General features: G+C 36.2%; 1 protein-coding gene across 1 annotated transcript in view; it reads left to right on the top strand.

The window, feature by feature from the left end:
* The window catches only part of WDPCP (WD repeat containing planar cell polarity effector), a 160,333-nt gene that overhangs the window by 40,852 nt on the left and 93,923 nt on the right, over window positions 1-25,558 (top strand). The window contains exons 2-7 of the mRNA XM_072857743.1: window positions 10,229-10,313; window positions 12,038-12,082; window positions 13,010-13,060; window positions 15,578-15,648; window positions 15,899-15,958; window positions 25,224-25,338. Coding sequence (XP_072713844.1) covers window positions 10,229-10,313; window positions 12,038-12,082; window positions 13,010-13,060; window positions 15,578-15,648; window positions 15,899-15,958; window positions 25,224-25,338 — 427 coding nt within the window. The remainder of the gene's footprint in view (window positions 1-10,228; window positions 10,314-12,037; window positions 12,083-13,009; window positions 13,061-15,577; window positions 15,649-15,898; window positions 15,959-25,223; window positions 25,339-25,558) is intronic.

Here is a 25,558-nt window from a genome sequence, read left to right as displayed (position 1 = left end):
GATTCAGAAAGACCGCATCCCATTTGGCCACACTCAGATCGGTATCACTGCCAGAGACATGAATGCTTAAAAAGAGAAGCTCATGTCGTGAGTAAACTGGTGAATTAATTGAGCATCTCAGGTTAATTCTGTTTGGCAGGAAATATTTCTTTTGGTTTTGGTAACTGGATTGCTTAAGTCATAATTTTTTGTTGTAAAAAATACTCAGTTTTGGCTTGATCTTTCTCCTCTCTTTCTCTCTCTCTCCCCACCCCCAGCCCCCACCCCAACTTGCTGTTTGTCTCATACTGTGGGCTGGACCTGTTTTGTTCACATTTTTAATAAGGTAGATTTCTGAAACTAGCTGTACTTGTAGACCAAATATTTTACTCTCATGGCACTCCTAAGAGTAGTAGTTTGTAGTTCAATATTAAAATCTGTGTACATTTTGTTTTATATATGACCCTACCACTCAACAGTTTCAAATGTGATTATGAAAATGTTTAAACAAATGTATTTTTTTCTTCAAAGCTATTTTCCCTAATGCATATCTGCGTAATTAGAACATAACATAAACTATACTGTAGCATTACAATCAGGAATTAATTATTGTAACATGAAATTTTCATTTTTTGTCTTTCCTAACTGCAAAGGTGAGTATGGCTTAAAATTGAAAAAATATTAGTCCTTTTCATAGAAACCTGTTTGAAGATCATAAAGGAGTACAAAAGAAGAAAAGCTTTTTGTTTGTGTTTGCAATCAAATCTTTCTTAAAAGGAAGTCTGACTCACAGGCATTGTAGTTTTTTTTAATATTACATTGAAGAAAGCAAGATACAAGTCTCACTGGATTAACTGGAATTCAAGTGTAGCAGAAAAAAAACATATTTAAAAATAAATGCTCGCAAACAAGAAGCCCAATGAGCCTTGCAAATGGCTATTCAAAGGTGATTTTCAAATATTAGTGAAGCTTTATTTATTGCTTGCCTAATTTATTGCCTGCATTAAAAAAAAAAAACAAAAAACCAGAAGAAAATAGGTCAATGTAAAGAAGCTACTGAAAATTATTTAAATGACAAAACATTCTGAAAAATAATACAAAAAAATACATTTAAAGATGTTGTAGATCTAAAAATAATCACTTTGTTCTAGTAAATTTATTCAGCTCATACAATGTACTCAGAAATGTATTTATGTTTTTAAAGACAGCTTGCAAATTTGCAAGATTTGTAAATCAAATCAACGTGTTTGCCAATGTGCTTTTGAAAATTCTTTAAATAAGTACTCAGTTAACTTGCATAGTATAAAATATTGAAGGCAAGAGCTGTACAGTTCAGTGAGAAATTTGTTGGTACAGCATGTAAACAAAAGGAAAACTAAATAGGTGTTCATGCTATATTTTCAGTGCTGCACTTAAAAAAAACTGACATCCTTAGAGATCTGGTTAGTAGTTTGATAGCTAAATCTGAAATAATGCATAAAAATATAGAAGAATCTTATTTGTTTAGTTGCAACTATAGTTAAAATTCAGATTGAACTATGGTTAAGTCATTGCTTTGGACTTAACTATTGTTCTGATCACTGTTGATTTAATAGTAGCAGCCCATGCTGCAAGGCCAGTTAATGAACTAAAATGCCTATGCATAGAAGCGTAAGTGGAAAGAAACAATTCAGATCTGTTGCTGTCAATAGTACTGCTGTAAACCCACACATTTACATAATTAATTTCCAATGTGAACTGGTGTTCTCAGTTTAAAGACCTGCTCATATAAACCTCCCTCCTTGCAAACAGGAGTTGCAACAATGGTAGAGCAATGGAGCAAGGACTTTTCCTGTGCTTGAATAATTTGCAGGTCCTTTCACCTTTTGACACTTGTTTGTGCTTAGCTTAAAAAAGAGAGGTTTCGTTATCTTCTCTTTTGGCTGACAGTAGGAAATCACTGTTATGAAATTTTATGACCTACTGACCTTTAGTATTGAAAAATTGGTTTATTTACAATAACAATCACTATCTAAAAGAATAGTGTAAAACAGTTTGACATTTAGTACTTCTGTAATTACCTCATGTTATGTGTCAGCACTGGATATCTGTAGTTTGCATCACTTATCTACTATCTGGTTTATATAAAGGCCTTCAGGGTCTTTATCAAAATGTGTGTATGAACTTTTCTCTCTGTGAAGTAAAAATCCGGGTCAATTATATCTATTTTCTGTGACCTTCTTAACTTTTCACACCCACTCTGACAGAGAGTTGTTATAGATTGTAATACTTGCCTGCAGTATCAATTGGAGACTGATTCCTAGCTTCATTAATGTTGTCAGAGGTGTGGCTGATACATAAACTAAGTATCATCTTGACAAAAGGGCATTACCTCCCTCAAATTCATTCTGCTTCACTGTCGTTAATCTTATTATCTGTTCAGTTAATCAATACCTGTCTTTCAAAAGAGTGTACCAATAATACATATTGGAAGTGTGTTTCTGAAGGTAGGAGAGACAGTAGTGTGGTTTGAGCAGTAGGCAAGAATTTAGTTTCTGATCCTGTCATCATCTACTTGGGTGACAACTCAGCAAAAATTGTGCCTCAGTTTTGACACATGAACAAGCAATTAGGTGGCAACAAGTTACCCCCATATAGATTTCCTGTAGTCTTTCTGCACGTGTCCTTGAACTTCAGCATTCTCTGTCTAGCAGATACAGTTTTAGTTTAGAGCTCAGAGGATGAACTGGACAGCTGTCTCTCAGCCAACAATTCACATCCCAAACAATGGCCTGCATGGCTTTTTGCCCACATGCAACTAATCTGTTTTAAAATAATAATATCTCAAACACTGGTGCTTAATATTAATATAAATTAAGTCTGGTGGCAGGTTTTTATGGTTACTATTTAATGACATGATCCTACTATGAGCTTTGCCATGGTGGTAAAGGAGACCATCGCTGCAGAACCAGTTGCAAGATCAGGGCCTCAACATTTGGAATGCAGTTAAAATAGTTGTGTATAAATTTGTTAAGCCCAAGATAATTGCACAAGAAGTAATCTTAATTGATACCAACTGGAGATAAAATGTTCGTTCTGTTTTACAGCATTTACAGAATTTCAGTGTCTTAGTATGTGTCAAATAGTCTTAATGTTCTTAAGGAGCTATATGTATATTTTACAGTTAAATATTTATATATCTTAAAGTACAAAAACTCAGTAAATATAACTGTCATTGCAAAAAAAGATAATTATTTTCAGACTCATAAAGCAAACCTCGCAAAAATTAATTCAATGGAGCATGATACAACTTCACAGCATATGAGAATAAATTTACGATGTATAATTTTCATGCCAGAATTCTTGAGTTATCTGATAATGTATTTCCTTTCAATGATTATTCTGCAAGCCATATTTAGGCCTTTCTTACAATAGAAGCTTCACTGTGTATTTCAGTACAGAGTGCTCTTGTGCATTGTTCACCCATCTACAAAACAGTTTTCCTATTTAGATTGGGAAAGTTAGAATAAGGAAAAGAATTTGCTTCATTCATATGTTTGGCAAAAATATTCTGAGTCATGGAAGTCTGAAGAGAAAGAAAGTAGCATTGAAGAAAAAGAAAGTAGCAACAGTAAATATTTGCCTAGAACTTAAGATTTATGATAATTGAACAACTTGTTATTTGTGTTAGCTGAAAATATTCTTAAACCAATATTATAATATGAATTATTATGCACTGAGTAGATTTATAAGAGCATGCTTGTATTTCTACTTCTTAAAATCAGAGGCTGGTCTTACGGACAGGGAGCCTGATTTTCATTTATACTACAAAATCTACACTTCTTTTCTCAGTGGAAAAGGGATTTAAAGGAGAAGTAAATAAATATAAGAATAAAGCCCACTGTGCTACTAAAGATAGCAAAGATCTTGGGCAAGGAGTTTCAGTCCCAGGAGTAGCAGCAGAGGAGGGGCTGACCTAGGCTCAGAAAAAGTAGCCACAGGTGAGGAGGGATCTGAGTTCAACAAGCATCTAAGAAAAAAGGAAGAAAAAGAAAAGGAAGACAAGCCCAAGCCTGCTTATAAAGGGGAAGGTGACATACTGCAGTGGTGATCTGGAAGCAGAGGTATCGGGGAGCAGAGGGGGGTTGGTGAGATACCAGTGGGCCAGCTGCAAGAGCTGCAAGAATGGGGACTACCAAAGCCAGCTTGCAGTTGCCATTACAGAAGAACTAGTAACCCATTTCATCCAAATTTTATCAGATCAGTCTTTTGCTTTCTGTAGCCACGGCATTTTTGATCTGATCTTGAATGACAAAACAGCATTCACTGCTGTGGTTAACCACAGTCTTACTATAAATGGGGCTCCGACCCTGACTGCCATTTGTTATGCACTGCAGAGCTTCTATTTACGATACATGCATCTCAGACTTTGCCAGTGCAAAGTGAAAGATGAAGACTAGAACCTCTACTTACCAGCAAATTAAGTTAAATTTCCACAATTAAATGAATGAAACATTTAAGAATGAAGTGAGAATAGCTTATTTTCTGCATAGGTGATAGAATTGCTAACCTGTGCAATCCAAAGAAAGGATTGGACAATGGGAGGGTAGATAAGAATGCCATCTTTGCACCCATTTAACTTCTAACCAAATTAAAACTATGCCATTCTATGCTATTTCTACAATGTCTTAAATCCAAACATTTGTGAAATTTAAAAGTATTGTGCCTAAAAATTCAGAGCTGATCTTACCAATGGACCCATTGAGCCAAGGCCTTAAAACCTGATCAGACTCCTACAGTCACTAGATTTCTATAAAGGAGGAAGAAACTATTCACACATACCTATTTGCATGATTTGCTCTAAACATTTGGGCCAGTGTCACAGATGAGAAGTAGCCTGCTTACTCTCTTGTATCCATTAGTGAGAAACAAGTACATTTGGCAATGGCTGTATGGCAATTCATTCACCAAGCAACAGAACTAAAGAATTTCCAATGATCTCCCCCTGCCCAGCTGACGTGTGCTTTGTGCTTGTATTTTATGTGGTAGTGGTATAGCCAATATATACAATATATGCTCTTCACAGTCCCCACATCTGCTCCCTTTCCCCCATCCACTGCAGTCTCAGACCGTCCACACTTTTCCCTACAACTTGCACCCTTTCTTTCCCCTCTCCTGTCCAGTTCCTCCCCATGTTTGCAGCACTCATGGTCATCATGCCACCACCGTCTTCCATAGGTTATACCACTTTTGTTAGATCTTCCAGCTTGGCAAGAAACAACATGCTCCGACTGGGCTAGATCTAGAGTTTTCACCAAGAAAAGTCATTAGGGCCTAAGCTATCCCTATGTGTCCCTCAGTTCTAGTACTAAGACAATCTTTCCTTGTGCCCACCTGCAGATTTGCACAGCATTTGCAGGAATTACATATGTTTGAGAATTTATTTTCTGAGAAAACAAATCAGAAGATTAGATTTAGCTTGATCAATGGATTAAAAGATTAAAGAGGTTAGACTGACACAAAAACATAAGCCTCATTTTCTTAAGAAACCAAATTAAAACTATTAATATACGTATATAAATTTAGCAGTTCCCTTTAATTGCTGTGCTACTGACTTTTGGTGTAATAAATTGTAGATGCAAAGGAAGAATCTGGATTGTTGCTGCTTAATGCCAGAATACAAAATGAAGTTTTACAAATTCTCACAGTTTTACTGACTTTACTTCTGTATGTGTTTATATATCAAACAGGCTATGGCTTCATACAACTGTAAAAAGTGGAAGCCTATCTTGTAAGATTGGGGGAATATTTTGCAATTATTATCTATGGGAACATGACTAAGAAAAAATTGTACTGGTCTATTTTTAAATGAATAATTAGAGTAAATTTTAAGTTGGTGTAGCTAAAAATGTAAAAGATAGTATATTTAAAATTTTATTTTACATGCTTTACACAAAGAAATTGTATCAACTTAAAGCATACAGCAAGTAGCTACTGATCTAATGCACATAGTGCGATCTAAACTTTATCTTACGGAGTCAAATACTATGTTTGTGAATCATATCTGTGCTGCAGGGAGTTTCTCTCCTTGGTGAAGGAGAAATTGGTCATGAACAGGAAGAAAAAACAAACAATGATTTCTGCTCCAAATATTATATCACGGAAACATAGAATAAGTTGCAGGAGGGCTTGATGACTTACCTTGTTTGTTGAACATTTGGTGTCTGAGTTACAAATCAGACATTAGGAATGAGCTGTAGCGATGCCAGAGATAGCATGTTAACATTGGAGGGGTGGAGGAAGGGAGGCAGAACTAAGATCGAGGATAGTCTGTTCTGGAATCTATAGCTAGTAGAGCTATTGTGTAATTAATCCAAAGTCAAATGAAAAAATAAATATTTTTCTGAATTAGAGTCCATTTTGGCTATTACATTTTCCATTTTTCTGAAAAAAAATTAGATCCGTAGAACATGAAAGCAATCTGGAGTAGGAGAAAACAAAAGGGTGGTTTGTGCTGATTCTTATAAAATAATTCCTGGTATAGTATTTTTTTGCCAAGAAAGCATGATACCACGTGACTAGTGAAAATGGATTCTGCAGCATTTTCTTTTGTTTGGGCATTTTGTCCTGTAACATCTGGCCAAACCTACGTCTGAAGCACCTCGTCTAGTATGTGTACACATGTTATTGCAGTAGCTTTGTAACTTTGCTGTGGCATAGAGGTACCTGCTTTCTGACTAGCTTTGTATTTGACCTTGTTTCTGCTCCTAGGAGTGTGTCCCAAACTACAGAGATATTTTGGAGGGGATCCCCCTTGTTTATTTCTCTTTTGCTAGGAACGCTGGATTTCTGGGAGCACGTTGGCACACCTTCGGTGGAATAGGCAGATGGTCATCAAACACTGTCCTGTAGCCTGACAGTTACAGGATTTACTCTTAGAGGGGGACTTGGGATAGTGTTGTGACACCGAGCCATGCCTCTGGCATGTAAACGACAAAGTTCAGATAGTCTGTTGTAGTCAGCATTTCCTATTCTCTAACTCAAGGTCGCTCGTAACACATTTTCAGAGGTTCATGTTCTTGGGATGCACTCACCTTGGGAGCTGCACATTGCCTTTCACAAGCACCCCACTCTCCCAGGTAACTGTACGGAAAGAGGAGAAATACAGTATCAGTGCCCTGGATCACTCATGCAGTGCATAGTTCCTAATAATTTGGCATGACAGCAGCTAAATTGAAGGTGTCGGAGTGGACCCTAGATATCAATTTCAGCATTTGTTGATGTACGAAGTGGCCAGGTGGTTATTTTCTGTATCAGTGGTTAAACAAAGATTTACCAAACTGAGGATTTTTTTTAAACAAAGCACTCCTACCACAGATACTGAAGCAGGCTAACCATTGCAGAACATCTCCATTTGTCAGTAAGCTTTTGCAACCACCAAAATATCCCTCTGCCTATTGTTCATGGAGATATTGTGAAAGAGACAGTCAGTGTTGCGTGAGCCAGAAAAAATAACCAGCTATTAAATTGAGTTCCAGTTTTACCTTAACAATAGAGTTATTTTATCCCATTTTTCCCAAATTCTACTCAATTTTAAAGAGGGGGGAAGGAGTCCTCAAAACTCAATGTGAGGAATTTTTATATTTTTTTCATACCTACCTCTTTGCAATAGCAGGGCCTAGCTCATGTAGTTAAAGGAACATTGTAAATTCTGAGAGGCACTTTTCAAATACAGAAAGATCCCTTGGGGATCCCCAAGGGGATCCCTTGGGGATCAATGGGGATCCACACATCCCCATTGTGCTGGAATATAATGATGTGGTAAATCGTGAGATGTAGTTGCATAACTCTGAAAGTTGGCATGTATTCCTTCAAAAGGAACAAGAAAGAATAATTCCTCTGAACAAAATATTCAGGCTTTACAATGCCATATTTTGTTACAGAAGCAAATTTTCTCTCTCTTTTTTTTTTCTTTTTCTTTTTTTTTTCCTGTAGACTATAACTAATCAGAAGGTATTTCAGATTAGAGTATTAGTAGACTGGGCCAGTATTTTTTGGGCAGATGTCCATTCTCAGTGGCACAACAGTAACCAGCATTCAAATAGCTGGTTTGTGAGTGCTCAGAGCCCAAAGAAAGAGAGAAGCAAAAAGCTAAACTCAAGATTAGAATAATTGACAAAATCTCTTTTACCTTTTTAGGTAAATGGAAAATTTTGCTTCATCTAAGTTATTCAGTGCAGAACTGAAATGCAGTTCTTTAGAAGTCTTTGGGTTTTTAACATTTTCTTACAAACTTTTTTTATTTATTTTTGAGGGCAAATTTTTTAAAAGTACGTGTCTTAGAGACTATTTAGTGCTCATTTGAAAGCTTCCTTCTGTTTTTTGGAGAGTTCCCCCCGTGTCTCTGACACTGAGTGAAAAAATAAGGACTTGAAAGTCTTCTCTGATCTGTCAGTTTGGAAGGCACACAGCAGCATTAAAATATTATGAGATAGCTTTATATTCAATAGGAGGACACAACTAAATGGACCCGTGGAGCCTACATAAAAGAGCTTTGGAGTAATTTGGGGAATTTATGTTAGATTATTTTTGTGCCAAAGCCTCCTAGTCTTACCTTGTCTTCTGGGCAGATGTGCCTTCTCTCCATCTCTCCAGCTGAACAGATCATCTGCCCGTGATAGGATTTGTAGAAGTTCACTCAATTCAATGACTTCCTACTAGTGAGAGATTCTAATCTAGGATCTATGGGCCTTGGGGAATGCAAGTTTTGTTTCACTTGCTAAAGTAAGAAAGGAAAAAAAGAGAAAACAAATAAGAAAATTATAATGTACAGTTTCCTTTTACTGTAGTCCACATGGAAAATTAGGGGCTGCCCTCATCCATATTTATACCAAAAATGGTTCCCATGTTCAACAGACCACCATGCTACTAATCTCCTTGCATTTTTTTTCCAAACCTCATTCTCACCCAAGATGAAAGTATATTCCATTTACTAGACGTGTGTTGTGAGCTTTTATTTTTTCCCTTTTTTTTTTTTGATAGAACTATGGGATTTAGTAAGTCAGCAAGACTTTTTGTACATTTGGTGATCAGTGTAAAGAAAATGCTATTTCCACTTGGTGCTATTTCAGTGGATTAGGCAGTGCATCAAAACATACATATTAGCTTGAGTGATAATACCTCGAGGTCTCATAGCTCTGCTGGGACTATGATAGCTTCCTTGATGCTGCCTGAGATTCTTGCACATATTTTTCGTCATAGCACTCTTGACATAAACGTCTGATACTCTCTGTGATAGGAATTCTGCAATCATCTTGTAATTGGTTCATTATGTAGATGGCACTAATGGAAAGGAAATGAAGAGTCCACTTCAAAAAAGAAAAAAGTTCAAGTACAGTACCATACCAACAGTGGGTCTTAAGTGTGCTGTATTTGTGTAAACTCCCCTTCAGAGTCCAGCTTTCAGTGGATTCTTGGGTGTAGTGAAATAAATGAAAGTAATTGATCTGATGGCCCACTTACAACTACAGCACTGCAGGAAATTACTCAGGGAAGTCTGTTAGTTACTGTGTCTCAGAAGATTCTGAATGCTCCTTTGAAACACAACACATCCTCTAGTGGGAATATGCAGCTGGATTGTTCAAAAAAACACAGTAAACATTTCATAACTGTAGTCAATGTACATAATATTTCAGCTCATATTTTATATGCTTCACATCTGTTGTTTTGTCAGTTTTAATTGATTTAATATAAGTGCTCCTTTTTATTTAGAAAGACATCATTTTTTATATTTAGCACTATAACAAATGTCTGCAAATATCATGTGTTCAAAATTTCTTCTTGGCTATATTGACACTTCCCAATGTACAGTGTTTAAAAAATTTGGCCTGAAAGTCAAATTCTCCTATCTAAGCCAGATCTTTAAGTAGTGGCTTCACTTTTGCATGTGTCATGGTAATAACCATACAGTAAAAATAGATTATAACATGTATATGAGAAGCATCAAGAACAAAGTTATTCACTTTGGTGGGAGCAGCTGTAAATTTGATTTGTCTCTGTATATGATGGATATATAGACATATATACATTTCTTATCCTATTCTTTCCCATGCATCATTCATTTTATTACAGTCGAAAACTACAACTTGCATATAACAAAATATCATTAGTGCTAGGTTCTTCTAGCACTTAATTTCCAAAATACTTGCAGCTTCACTGGTGATGGAGGGTAATTAATTTGCTCATGCAGTTTCTTTTCTTCTTTTGATAGTGCAAAGGCTCCATCTGCTACCAGATGTCTTTCTGCCTGACTGAGATGTTCCTGTGGTCTTTGAAGACTAACTTACATATTAGAGGTGAGCTGTTACCCGTTACTAAAAACAAAACAGCAAAGCTTGTTGATGAATATTAAACTGATATAAAAATCTGAATACCCAAATGAAGTGGTTTTTATATTTAGGAGAAAGAAAATTAGGCAGCAATACGATGTTTGAACTTGGTCAGCTTCTTTGCTTATCTCATCACAGAACTGGAGCATCCTTTCAAGTAAAAAATGTTAAGATTATATTTAATTGGATGCATTTTCCTTTTTAGGAAGCTATGCCCTACTTGACTGTAAGCTTCAGTTTAATGACTAGTTTGGGTGAATGAAGATCAATAGTCAAGTGATTTGCAGAGGCATTGTGATTTGTACTTAGCAGGAAAATTAAAAATTACTGCATGTTCTGGGTAGTTTGCATGATTACTTGAAATTTTATACTTACAAGGATGTATTTATCTTATTAATCAATTGTTCCAGGAGACACATGAGTAATTTCTACATGACTAGTAATTACCGTCATTCATCTTGCCTTGCTATTGCTAAAATATAATACTAAAAAAACCCCACTGGTTTATAAGTGGACCGTATCAAAATATTATTTATGACACTTCATGCCAATTGTAGTGTACAATACTTTTGTTGAAATATTATTTTGAATATTATTGACAATTCAATTGAATATGAATGAATATTCAGTTGAATGTTACTATTCAAATATTGACTCAATATGTCTTGGCATCCCATCTTTGTGTGAGAACGGTTCTGTAACAACAATAATATAAAAAAGTCAAAAGCTGTCTTTCATAGAAAAGTCTGATGGTTTAAGTAAACACATAGTTGTGATTTATTGTAATTAAAGGTGTACTGTGGCCTACTGTGCCTATTTTCCGCCTTTGACCTTCTTGCTTCCTCTCCGTCCATTTATTCATTGCCTGCAAACCTCATTCTAAAATTCTGAGGCAGGAGGACTGCTGTCTTGTTTTAAAAGCTACCTGCCATTGCAGTGCCTTCCTACATTCCTCCATGTAAGGAATTTCTCCCCATGGTATATCCCTGTCTGAGTTTAGAAGGAGACTGATGCGGTGTCAGACCAATTATTTTAAACCAATGCAACTTAAAGCCATATTTAGATCTACTTGGTGGAGCTTGCTGTGGCACACCCAAGTATTTACCAGTCAGCCACATCAGGAACTGGCTGGTGTGGCTTGCAGTCCCAATGCACCTGAAACATCCGAATTTCTTTGCCATGGGAACCAGGTAGACAATAATACCTATAGATTAAGAATATTGGCTCCTTTGAAAGGGCAGCTTTATGAGTTCATGAATCTTAAAAAAATCCTGTTGTTTTTAGCTCAGCTGTGTCAGTCATCAGAAAACAATTTAAGTTATTCTAAGGGACAGTTTTCACCGTGATCCTTACCTTTCCTTGTGGAAGAACACAAAAGATGCTAAGTAGGAAGGCGGTAAAAATACTGTTGCAAGTTGGCAGCTGGAAGAGAATCAAAGTGTATGTGAAGGAAATGACAGCTCCAGATAAATGTAAGGATCTGGTTCTCCTTCAGCCCTTGCTTGCTGGTTCTTGAAAGTCCTACTAGTATTCAGACCATAAGCTGTAGTTTTTCCACTGTTGCTTGTATTTTAACACCTAATGCTCTGCTCCAGCTAGCAAAAATTGAGTTGCTGAACTTTGCTTGCTAAGTTGTGTTTTGTTTCCAGTGTCACATCCATAATTAAATATATTTACATTCAATTGTATAGATGACGATATTGGGATCCACCAGTACTATGACAAGAAAGAACCAGGTAAAATATAAATAACCGTAACTAAAACTAAACAAAACTTCCAAACGTTCCATCTTTGACACTGACTGCTTGCTCTGAAAAATGCGACTTCGAATTTCTTGTCAATATATGCGTCTGTATTTCTACAGAGTAAGGAAGCACAGAAAGAGATTCTCTCTCCCAAGTTATGTCAGGGTATTTAAACACTTTTTACACCACAGAAGAAAAAAATGGGAAAAAACATTTACAGAAACCCAACTTTTATGTCACTAGAAACCTCAGTGGGATTTTACATTCCAAATTCTTATGTTCTACATTATATTTTGCATTCTCCTCAGCCCTGTCACCCGCCGCAGAGCACGCCGTGGAAGGCGCGGGTGGCGGGCCCCGGCGGCGGCGGCGGTTGGGTGTTGCTGGCGGGCCAGCAGGGGGCGTCGTGAGCGCGCGAGAGCGGCCTCCTGCTTTCCTTGCCTGGTGTCTGAAATGGCCACGGCAGAGCGAACGATCAATTTTCTTTTATCAGATTAATCCTGTTAATCCTAGAAGTTTCACGATGGGCCAAAAGGTCTGTTCGGCTAGAGTTACTTCCTCTTTGCGGCCAGGTTAGAGCGGAGGCTTGTGCGGGCATCCTGTGGGCTGAGTGTCGTGGTTAATACGCTGCCGCCGTGGCTCTGCTGACAGAGTGACTCGGCTTTTCTGGGTTCGGTTGCAGCTCGCTTCGCTATCTGATGAGATTGGAGGCTCAGTAACACCGGCCCACCTGTTGGGCTGCATAAGCCTTTCTTTCACTGCAAATTTAAGATATCTGCCTTATAAGGTGAAAACATCGGGGCTGTCTTAATTTTTTGTAAATTTCTGTGGTTTGTCAAACTGTATGAATCTTCTGTCTGATATTTGCTGACAGCAGTTGTAAGGATTATTCATCCTTTCATCCTTTCTTTCCTTTAGCATCACAGATAAAGTATGATTACTTAGAAGAGAAGCAAAAGCTAGCAGAATGTAAGGACATTTCCTGAGTTTCTTGTTACAGTAAGACCAAATTATTAATTTGAATTGGTAATGCCCCTGGAAAAGCCTTAAAATAACCTGAGACTGCTTCCAATGTAACTTTCTGCACATGCCATCCAAGACAGACGGTCACAGAACTACACAGCAGAAAACAATTGAAAAGTTGTAATTTCCCTTCCTGGTGTATTTGCAATCTGGGTTTTTTCTGTGTCACTAAGCATGGTAGCGTGTATTGCTTCTCAAATCCAGTGTCAAGAGGAATCACAAAAATAATCACAATCCAGATTTTTCCTTATGAAATTTATTCAGCAGATGAGCAATAAACATTTTCCCAATCAGCTCTTGAACTGAAATGCCAACTGCCTCAAAACTGAAAATTATAACTAAAATACTTTCAGCCAAAATCAAATTCCAGGTTAATAATCAGCTGCCTTCATAGAACGCCTTTAGCTTTGAAACATTTACACTGTTCCTGCATTATCTGGTTAAAAGCAACTTCAGTTTATGCTATCACACAGCAGTACTGTGACAGTTAAAGATTTTTATATTAGTACAACTTTCTTTAGCTCAAGTTTTACAACTCCTGCATAGTTATTATTGCTCAGAGCATTCATTAATGTTTGAGAATCATTACATGACAACTCTGAAAAATCTAATTGATTTTTAGATGACTTCACAAAGTAATATGTATGCTGTAAGAATTGCCGTAACATTTTATCTTATCTTAATGAAAATTCACATAGAATTGTGCATGCGTTTGAAGGCAAAATGTGTTCCAGAAGGATAAGTTATTTGCAACACCATAAGGTGTGTTTGGAGCAGGTTGAAGCCCCACTGGGAATGGGTATAAAGGTGCACGCAGCCATGTGGTAAATCTACACACACTGTGGAGGGTTGTGTGTCAGTCAGAATCAATACAGCTCTGTAAAGGTGGGGAGGTGAGAAAGCGTTATAAGTAGGGAGGAGCATAATGAATTTACATCCCTTGTGCTCTGTGTAGCATTATCTTACAGGCGCTGCCTGTACAAAAAGAGAAACAGGCCCAGATAAACGCCGTTATACAGAAGCCCCAACTGTTATCTTTTATATGTGTGACATGCAAAAGGAACACAAGCTACTGTACCTTGTTTCTGTAAATATAGGGGTGGCCTAGGCACAAAGCACTGTGTAGCACATTTCTTAAAGAGGAGCACTGGGTAACTTTATTCACAGCTGCTGATTTGTATATATAGTTTGGTATCTGTACAGGCAATTTCCCATTTTGCATATGTGGATAAATATTCCAGTATTTATGAAGGCACCCATTGAAAATGTGATCTTACATGCCTAATTAATATTATCATAACAGTTCCACCAACACTGGCTTCAGTCCAATAAAATACAAAGAGAAGTTGTATGTAGGTGTGCTCTTTTGTTGGTATATGAAATCCTTCATTTTTTCACTCTATAGCACTTCTATTGTAAACTCCTTTTTGCAGGGAGGTTTAAACACAACTGTTAAGTCATTCAGTCTGGAAGCTGGCATACAAACTGACAGCTTGGAGCTCAAAACTTTTCATCGGGTTTCCTTTAAATAGGCTAGATTTTAAACAGACAACGTGTTCTAGTTTCTCATGGTTTTTATTGTATACTTACGAACAGAAAACTGCTCACTTTTAAATGATGAAATTTCACAAGTTATTAGAGCCTGATTCTCCCACGAAACAAGCCAATTACTAGCAGCTCCAGAGGAAGCTTTGCCTCCTGGTTTCAGGATTAATGTATTAGGCCAGAATTTTCACAATAGTTTGCTGAACATTAATAAATTTGTTAAAGGACTGTAGTAGTCATGCAGTTTCTTGTTTGCTTGACTTGGCAGATTCTTCAGACCAAATTTTCAAGAACAAATCCTATAAATAACTATACTCCATAATGTAAGTTATGGCGTTCACAATTATCTGTTGTTAATACCTCTATATATGCATATATTCATGCATATATATTTTGCAGACATGTTAGTGCCTGCTTTTTGAAATTAGGCAATGAAATGCTAGTTCAAAAGAATAGTATCTGTTTAGGCTTTGATAACTTGAATCTGAGTTAACATACTGAATGTGAGATGCTTTCTCATTGCAAGTGCTTAGCAGCTGAGAGCTTTGTACACAATTGCCATGGTGAAGTCATGGTCAGTGTGGATATTTCATGCTAAGTGTTCTACAGCAGAGCCCTTCAGAAGGATATCGTTTGACAATACAAACCAATAGAAACCATAGCCATTTCCTTCCAATTGTAGGGAAATTTTACATTTAAGGTAACCCCTAGAAATCTTAGTTTTGTGTTTCCACAGAAAAGGAAGCTCAATTTGAATAAATATTTTTTTTATTGTATATAAATGTATGTTTGCACAGACACACATATATGCATATATATACACATACACATATATATACAGTCGCCTATATAGACATATATACACATTTCTCGGTGTTCTTTTTTTTTTTTCTTTTTTTTTTTACTTCTATTTGCCAGCTCGAGATTATCCTTGGATGCTGAAAAACAAGCGACCAGACAAACTGCGAGATACACTCAAGGAGGTAGAGGTATGTTTCAGAAAGTTTCAAGTACAGCAAACTATAATCCAGTTTTCAAACCTCTTTCAACAGTTTTAATTTTCATAAAGATCCCACTCTCCCAGTGATGATAAACGTGCTTTTGTCTAGTGGGCTGTTCTAAAACAGCTGCATCTTTGTGTGGCATGCTTCATCTATAAACTTGAAAATCAGAAGTATGTTAACTGATAATGACAATGTGTACTGGCAACTCCACTCTCTGTTTTCTGTTGTCCTTTAGGACCTAATGCAAAACAGTCAATGTATGCTGAGCAAATGGAAGAACAAACATATCTGTCAGGTAAAATGTTTTGACAAGCTCTTGCAATGTTCAGTCAGTGGAGCCGAACAGCAATTCAGTGATTGATGCAGTAGCGTTAAAATGTTAACTAACACAGAAAATCATTGGGGTTTTTTTAATGTATGGGCTCTTATTACCTAGACTGTGTTTATTTACATTTCTAACCTGAAATAGATGCTACAAAACAAAAATCTGTTTCTTATCAACAAGAAAAATTACATTAAAGGACCCTGATTCTGAGAGATTATTATTATTTGGGGAAACTGAAAGCATCCTGTACCTCAAAACAGCAGGCTAAGGGAGCAGTTAAAATATATAGACAGGTCTGAAATCTATGTTATATTACATTTTTATATCTTAATTATTTACATGTCTGTCGCAAATCTTTACTTTGTGCTTGTGTAATATGGGAGGGAAGCTGTAACTCTAAACCAGCTAGATCATTAATCAAGCTGTGGAACAAAAGATATTGTGACATGTGGCACACATGTAACTGTGTTCTCTGTCTATATAAGTTCCACATATTGTATAGAAGAAACAGCTTTTCACATCCTCGTTAACACAGAAAAGTAGGGTAGATGGGACATCTGAATATGACACGTGCTCTAGCTCCTTAATCATGAGCTTGTTCTGAAAAACTTAGTAATGTGTTTTATAAGTTTCTGCAGTCTTCATTGTTCATGAGGAATGTGCATCATATTTGAAGCTGCTTTGGCATGGGAAATACTTGTAAATATTACTAATACTGTTTCTAAAAATAAATTTTGTGTTCTAACCTTTATGCTTTTTCAGATTCATAATTTTTTTCTTCTAATTAAAGTAATTCCAAATGTGTGTCAGTAGGATGAATATTAAATATTCAAACATTATACAGCTGAAATTCCAGAAATGTCTTTAAGAATAGCAACATTTTTAAATACCTGACATGCCAAATGGTTTATAGTCTTTTTGTATCAATACTAAAGATATTATTGTCTCAGCTACATTTGCCTGTCAGATCTTATCACTAGTAAATGTATATCATTCGCGTACAGATAACATAGTATATATCTGTTAACGTTAATCTTCTAGAACTGATTTAAATATTAATTGTATGCTAATTTAGAGGACTCATTTTTTTTCTGTTACTATTGTTCTGATTAGGAAAGGAATTTGGTTAAGAAATACTGAGTCAATTAGCCATGAGTGTATTCATCTGTTTCCCAGTTTGCTGTCTCTTCATTTCCTTTCCACGTCCATTCTCCCTCTATCATTTTCCTTCCCCTCCCATCTATCTGCATCCACCCGCATTCCTTACCAATACATACTTTGGAACAGTGAACTTCTTGCCAAAATTTGATCATCCTGCCTTTATAATATAACACCTTTGGTTGACTATCAATTCTGTATAAAACTGGTTTTTTTGACTTAGCATCCTCTAAGTAGTTTCAGGCTTACATAAACAAAAAGGAGAAAAATACAATTTTACTTATTTCTTGTACAAGGTGGGAAAGAAGAGATGGATGTTTTTATCTTAGTATATTAGGTCTGGCTTTATATTGGATTGAATCATGTAAAGGGGTAGCTTGATAAATTGAGTATTTTTTTAGGATTTTTTAGATGGCTTGTATAGCCTAAGTATAAGTGATAGTATAGCTTATAACTTGGCCAGAGTTAAAGTTATAGATAAAAATCATAGTAATTTCTCTGTCCTTAAATTCTGGTTTTGGTTTCTCAATCACAAAACAAAATGGTTTTTTTAATATAATAATGGCTGATAATTGAAGTCTCCAACAGGGGTTTGAATGCTCTGCGAAAACAATTGTGTTATTCCACTTCCTGTCTTCCTGAAAATATAAGCTCTCCAACAAATAAAAATAAAACAGAGAAAAATAAGTAACTTGGGAGAGTCTAGAACAGAAAAGCTGTCTTCTATAAATTTTTATGTCAAATGGTTTGTTTTTCTGCTGCTCATCTGTCTTTGAGCATTTTGCAGGAATATCTGGACTCTCTGTTTTTGATATGAATGTTCTGAAGCTTCTGGAAAAGATGTTGTACATTTAGGTTTTAGTTCTAAGTAGGAGACTAATTAACTGTTTCAGCAGAAAGTGCTTATCACATAATGGTGTGATCTATGTCATAGCACTACTGTATTCACATGCTACTTTGGATGGTTACCAGAGCAGCTGCTAGTGGGAAAAGAAGGGTCCATGTTTGCATTAACTTTCAAGTGTAATAGAAAGCAACATGTCAGACAAACAGCATGGACAGCATGTAGTGAATTACCCTGACTGTCGTAATTTTCAGTGATTTGGGCTAAATCTGAGTATAAGGTTTAATTATAGTATCTTTTTTTTAGCTCTTTGTTTTTTAGTAGCAATACAATGTCAAATAAATTCATTTATAGAAATTAAAATATTTAACTCAACAGCCATCACATTTTTCAAGAAATGTTCTGTGTATTTGAATCTGCCATATCTTTAGCTGAACGAGGAAGAGTTCCGTTTGTGTTGTAATAACAATGTGCTATTCAAAAACTCAATGGCTTTTGTACCTTTAGCAGGACAGAACAAATGGAAAAAAAATCTGAAAGGTGATACAATGATAACAAGACTATCATTTAAAAGAGTAGTATGATTTCCCTCAGATTTTGTGAGAAACAAGCGTAGGACTGCTGCTAGTGTGCCTTCTGGAACCTAAACATCACTATTCCTAATCCCTCTCTGCTTCCTTCAGCACTTCCAGCTTCTAACTAGCCCACAGGCAAAAAAAAGGGGCTATAAATTTAAACATGCATCTGCTAAACATAAGTGTGTTGTCATGTTAGCCATTTCTGTGCAAATGACCAATTAGACTTCATGCATATGTGTCAATGTAAAATCTAGTTAGTTTGTGTGCAGATTATCTTGTCCATTGTATGAATGTATTTCTCAAAGTTGGCTTTTCTATATGAGTTTGCCTAGAACTACTATAATGCTGGTCCAGCTTTCTACCTTTCTTAATATTTCATTTTATGCATCAAAATTTCTCCTATTACTTTTTTATACTATCAGTGCATTAGAAGTTTCATATTTACTTCCTTGTCCATTGCCAAAAAAAAATCCATTTACCCTTAATTTTGCAGTCCTAAGTATACATTCTAGTACTGCTTAGAGCTTCTGAAATAGATGATGTGCCAGTTCATGTAAACATAACCTAGACTGTACAGGGATTTTTGTCAAGGAGCTTGCTCTCCTATTTAAAAGAGCTTAGTTGAGCCCTAAAGGACTGAGGTCTTTTCTTTAGCTCTGTTCCTACTTGTTCCAATAGGATCTGAATGCACACCATTTCTGTATGGTACTTCTGAACCCCAACTTTGATGACCTGTGATGAGTTGCTGAAATAATCCTGTAATCTTCAGTTAGTTGATGTCAAAGGAAAATAAGTAGACCATTAAAGGATGACGGAAAAAAAGACAAGAAGTCTTTACAATAAGATGTCACTGTATTGTTTATAATTAAATACACAATTTACTCCTCGGCTCTCCCTGCCAAGGAGTAATAAACTAAGGAATTAATTTTATCAATATTGTTGAGTTTACTCAACTCATCTCTGGCTGCTTCCCTTCCTCTTGGTCTCCTTCTCTAATTCATTGTAATGCTTTTAAGTTTTGCCACAAAGTCATGAAATCAATCCTATGAAATGATGCCATTGGTTCAGGTTTGGTTTTACAATATAAGGTAGTAAAAATTAATGAGATCTAGCTGAAGCATTTGATTTCCAACTTTTTTTAGTTTTACATTTGCATTATGATGTAGAATTAAACACATGCCAACACTGAATTATTTTATTGTACAAAAGCCAAGCACTAGCTGTGAATCATATCTGCTACCTGCTAATGAAAAAGATGTATATTCTTTGCTAAATTATTTCGAATTGATTTAATTTGATCTGTGTTGCAATTTACATATGTATATGAATGGGTTTTATGTTACCATCATTGACATATTTAGAACTGGATTCTGAACTGAGATACACAGCAATATTTGCTGACATGGCTTGTTACATCAGCTACAATGCCATAAGCAAACTGATTTAGCAAGATATGTGGTGACATACAGCAGCACATCTGATATCAAAATCAAGACATTCTGGCTAGAATGCATGAGAAGCTAGTACCCATCGCCAGTTACTAAGAGGAACGCTGCCCTCATATTAAATTCTTTGGTTGCTTTTGATCACAGCCATTAACGTATTGTGTGGTTTTAGAGATTTGGAGCTAGAAGTGCAAATGCATTGATTATTGTGAAACAGTAACGTGTAACAACAATAACTTCATCTGTAATAAGGCATGCAACAGAGTAATTATGGTAGGGTGGCTAAGAAAGCAATCTGGAATGAAGAGGTGGGGAAAAACCCTGGGAACCTGCTTGAACAAGAAATGCTTTGCAATTTTCTTCTTTTGCATGTTCTTTTGTCGGTTTGGCTCTGCAAGGGAAAACAGTTTCCAGAAATATTTTTTACAGGCATATTTTCCTTCTCTTCCAATTCTAAACAGATAGAAGCAAATCCTGGCTTTGCTCTGCAGGTATCTTTTTAGGTAAAAGGGCTCATAAGCAGCTAAGCTACATGAATGAGGAGTCAAGGGCTAAGGCTTCTGAGGATAAAGGAATCCACTTAAGTACATGCTTAAGTTCTACTAAAGTCCATAAGTCATGAGCCTGTACTTAAGTCCTTTGCTTAACAAAATGTAACTCAAATACATATTGGAGCACTTTGCTATTGGGGAAGGGAAGGGCTAAGTCTTTCCCTGAGTATCCTCTGCTCTTTTGTATGTCTTTCTTGCTCATTGGAGAACCATTTTTGGCACACAAAGTACATAATTTCTTCTATGAAAGTGTTCACATTCAGCTCCTCAGTGACACAGAAATTAAGTGGCCCTTCCTTCCCAGCATGTAGAATGACCAGATGCCCAAACATCTTACTCAGACTATGTTCAAGTACAAAGGCTATGGCTACTCTTCCAATATGTATGAAGTCATGCTTTCATATTTTGTTTAGTAACACCTCGAGACTGTTAAAGCTGTAGAGATGACTCTTCTGATTTCTGTTTCTCACATTGCAGTACTTCAGTCTGAAAAATTTGTGATGTGTTTCATTATTGGGAGCTTCTTTCCTTAATTTGATATCTGTTAGATGGAATGACTTTGTGCCTTGTGTAAATAATGCCTCTTAAGTTTGCTTTTGTTCTTTATCAGTGATGGGCAATTCCCTTGAGCAGTACTTTTTGGAGTTGGATCACTCTGTACCTGTGTTCAGGCCAAGTTTGCAATCTTCCCCATTTGTTTTATATTCATTTGTGCTTATGATTGGACTGCTCCCATCCAGCAAAATATGAGCTTAACTATGCAAGCTTATGTGTAACAGCACCTAAATGTTATTATCACGTAACAGTCTTTGCATAGACTACACAGTGACTAACGAATTGAAATAATGAAGTTTCAATTCGAGCACATAAATATTTTCTCTTTTACAGAATATTTTTGATGAAAGATAGTGTAGAATCATAGAATCATTTAGGTTGGAAAAGACCCTTAAGATCATCAAGTCCAACCATTAACCTAACACTGCCAAGTCCACCACTAAACCATGTCCCTAAGCGGCACATCTACATGTGTTTAAACTCAACACATCTACATGTGTTGAGTCACCATCACCTCCAGGGATGGTGACTCAACCACTTCCCTGCTTTATTTAAATACCTTGTATTTAATGCTTGTATTTCATGGTAGACTTTAAGAACTGTTTTAAAAGGAGGCCCCATTCTACTCCAAAGGATTTTTAAAGGGAGGTGGGAGAAATACTGACCGTACATGGCCACATAGGGTGTAAGGTCTCTGATTTACTTTTTAAATTTAGACTCTAAAGTTCCTAAAGGGAATTACTTAACCCTGTGGAGCACAGGTATATTACAACCATGGTAAGTTATTATAGCAAAAAGTTGTTAAATTAAAATTTAAGTTTTGCCCAAATATCTCAACCTTCTGTGCAGAATAATGGGAAATAATGTTTTACTGTAAAAATAAAGAAGGAGGGAGCGCAATGGGAGAAACAAAAAAGCCATGGAAATTATATTATTTTTACCTACTTTCTGTCATTTTATCATGCCATACTGATGGCATAGAGAGAGATCGCTGCAATATTGAAAATACATAACATTGGTTTAATGACTAGTTTCACAGATGTAAAGCAAAGCACACCCATGAGCACAGTATTTTATATTTATATAAATGTCTTGTCATCATACACTGAAGCAGTTCTCATAGATTTCTATTCTAGTTCTGTAACAGGTGTGATTTATGTCATTACCGGGGAATGAACATATAGACATAAAGTGATTTTATACCCTGAAACATTTAAGAGTTAAAGAATCCTAACCTTATTTGTTGCTCTCAAGCCAAGAGTTTGCAAGCATGTCTCTATAGAGCGTATTGGATGGACATATTAGATGTCAGCAGAATGACAAACATGTAGAATCATTCAATAATGCAGTCATTCAAGATCAATGACCATCTACAGATCAAAACACATTTTTGCTGTGTCTTGCCTCTCCTCTTTACCTGGATGGGTGGTATATGTCTCTACTCTGTCAGGGAAACCTAGAGGCTACAAACAGACTTCTGATTCACTTAGGTTATTCTCCCAGGTTAACTCCAGGATGCTTTTCGCACTCCCTGCAAGGAAAGGAAGCAGGGGAGCAACCTACCATTACAGTAACATTTTCTGAGGGAAGAACATAGCTCCCAAGCAAAGGTGTTGTGCAAGAGGCAAGTTGGAGAGTTTATTTCTATGACTGCACCAGCTCTCTTCTTGGCACATAACACTGAAGGATTTGCAGTGTTTTACTCTTCTCTGGCAGGCTGATATTCATTCAGTAATTTAGAACTGATCTTTCTAGAGTATTTATGTAATTTTGCTTGATCATTGCTTGCATCGTAGGTCGTAAACTTCTGGCTTTCAACCCTCACTTTTTCAACTAGGTTCTTTGGACAATTATAGCTAACCATACTCAAACCTTGCTGGACCTAACATTATCAAGTTGGAAATAAATTGTGATTTTATCTAATCTAACTTTAACATAAGGATAAATTGAAGTTTTGAAAGATTGTAATAAAAGCTGCATGAGTGTAACTGTGTCGAACATTTTTACTAGGACAAAACCTTAAAGGACATCTATCTGACAGGGAATATTGAAACACTGACTGTATATATTTATGAAATGAATGCATGATTAGACTTTGGCAGGATGGGAAATGATCATTTGTCCTTAACAAATTCATTTCACATCACAGGTATTTTTTATTTCTATTTCAGACATCACTAGAATTTCTTTTCCAACTGCTGTGAATTGACAGGAAGATAGATTTGAAAAATGTTGGTTAACGATATTAGTCAGGGCAAGAAGGTAATTTATTTAAATATGCTTGTCCTGTTCTTTGCTCCAGAGCAGAGCTATAGTAATATAGCAAAATATGTATAAGTGAGAATTTTCATAGCTAAATTATTGGGAGCAGAGCATTGCACAAGAGGCAAGCTCAATTAGATCACTACATTCCTGTCCCCAGTACTTTATTTATTATACTATCCAGTAGATCTCACTGCAAGGAAGTTTGCCTGGTGTTTATGTACCAGTGTGTTGTACTAAAAAGTATGCAACCATGTTTGTCTCACAGTTCTAGCATAAAACAAAGAGGGATTTTTATGCCAAATTCTACTACAAGAGCAAGTATTTCTCTAGTAGTAAGTTTTTTTAAAAGCACAGAGATTTCTTTAAAAATCTGGTGTTAGGCAAAGTAAGAGCTGGAGTCCCAGATTTCTGGCCTTTGGTGAGCCCTTTGTACGTTTCTGCAATGGTCTTTCCACTGAGGATTCCTTTGGCAGAAAAGATTGTTCAGCAAGTTTAGGGCTGGTATAGCCTCTGCTGAATGAATAATGATTTTTTTTTTTTTTTTTACTGAATAGAGGGAAATGAACCTAGCTGCCAGAATGAGTCCTTCAGAACTGCTGCCATGTAGCAGGAATGAGAGCTGTCCTGAAACTAACTTAAACACTGAGGTCATCTAGTCTAGCAGCCTGCAGGATCAGAGGTGGCACTGGAAGATGAATTAAAATACACTTGTGTTTTCAGTACTGCATGTGAAGATCAAAGTCACAGTCGTGATTTTTTCACAGTTTTTACATCAAGGCTTCTATAGAACCCAGGTTTGACAATGAGTTATTTAATATGGTCAAAAAAATTTTTTATAAACCCCTGACTTTGTCTTTTACCATGTTATTAAGAAAACATATCTCTCTAATAAAGCTTTTTATATACTCCTGCTACTGGAGTAACTTAGCAAAGTGAGGTCAACTCACAATGAAGCAGGGAATTTTATGGGGTTTATTTTCTGAATGTCTTTGCTGTAATAGTTGCATTCAGAAAATGACTAAGTTTAATGGTTTAATTATGCAAAAATAAATGGTTTTCATAACTCCTCCCACTGAGCATTCTCTCTGTCATACAAGATATGGCATCAGAAGGAGCTGATAAGTACTATGACTTAGTCTTCAAGATTATATGTATCATTTAATTGAGATTAATTAGGCAGAAATATTCAGTTAACTCTGAAATAAGCTTCTGACTATTCTGTCCAATGGTTTAAATTCCTTCTTTCTAAGAGAGACATCTATAACCTTATGCCAAGGAGTATATGGATTTATTAGGAGCCCACAGCTATCACTGTGGTAGGGCACCATTATTTAAGTTAAACAATGATCAGAAATAACAAGGACAGCAAAAAGGTGCTGGTTTTAATCTGTGATAATAATATAAAATTACATGAAGCCCAACTTTATATGTTTTTTCATGCAGGTTATGCAGTTATTTTATACAGAAAAAATCAGGTCCATGGATGATAGAGCGATCAGTGTCATCCCTTTACTCATTTAGGACAGAATTTTTATATCCTTTTTTAACAAACTAATTCAGTACATTTTCTGCAACATTTGGGGATTTAGCACACATCTTCTTCAAGTGTTCAGCAATTGTAGTTCTTGTACCTGTATAATTCAGTGTCATATTACACCTCTCCCTTTCATTGAAAAAGCTTTCAAAGTCATTATAAGACGTCTTCACATCAATGATAAGTCTTTTTTGTAATTTTGAAAATTAGATTACAATGTAATGGACAGCTGCTAATATGTACCTTGGAACGTTTCACTTCATTAATGATTCTTGATGTCTTGTTTTCTCACTATTTGGATTTAGCTCCTCTTTCACTCAGGTATATTGGTGTCCATAAGCCTTTCTGGGCCACAGCTGGAGAAAGTGGTGATTGACAGGACCCTGGTGGGGAAGCTCATCTCTGACACCATCAGTGATGGTAATTACACCCATGTGCAAATCAATTGCCTACATTAACAATAGAGTAGAGAAACAGTATGTCAACAGGTAGACTAATTATTGCCACTGGGGACTTGCAAACACAACAAGTAATTGCATGTAAAGCCATAGTTACAACCCTCAGGACTAAGAACACTTTAAGAATGATATTTAACATCAAAGTTTTCAGGCTTGTCAAATACTGAATGGGTTTCTAAAAT

This window comes from Ciconia boyciana, chromosome 3 (assembly GCF_034638445.1).
Source record: "Ciconia boyciana chromosome 3, ASM3463844v1, whole genome shotgun sequence".
Taxonomy (NCBI): Eukaryota; Metazoa; Chordata; class Aves; order Ciconiiformes; family Ciconiidae; genus Ciconia; species Ciconia boyciana.
This window is presented reverse-complemented; position numbering and strand designations above follow the sequence as displayed.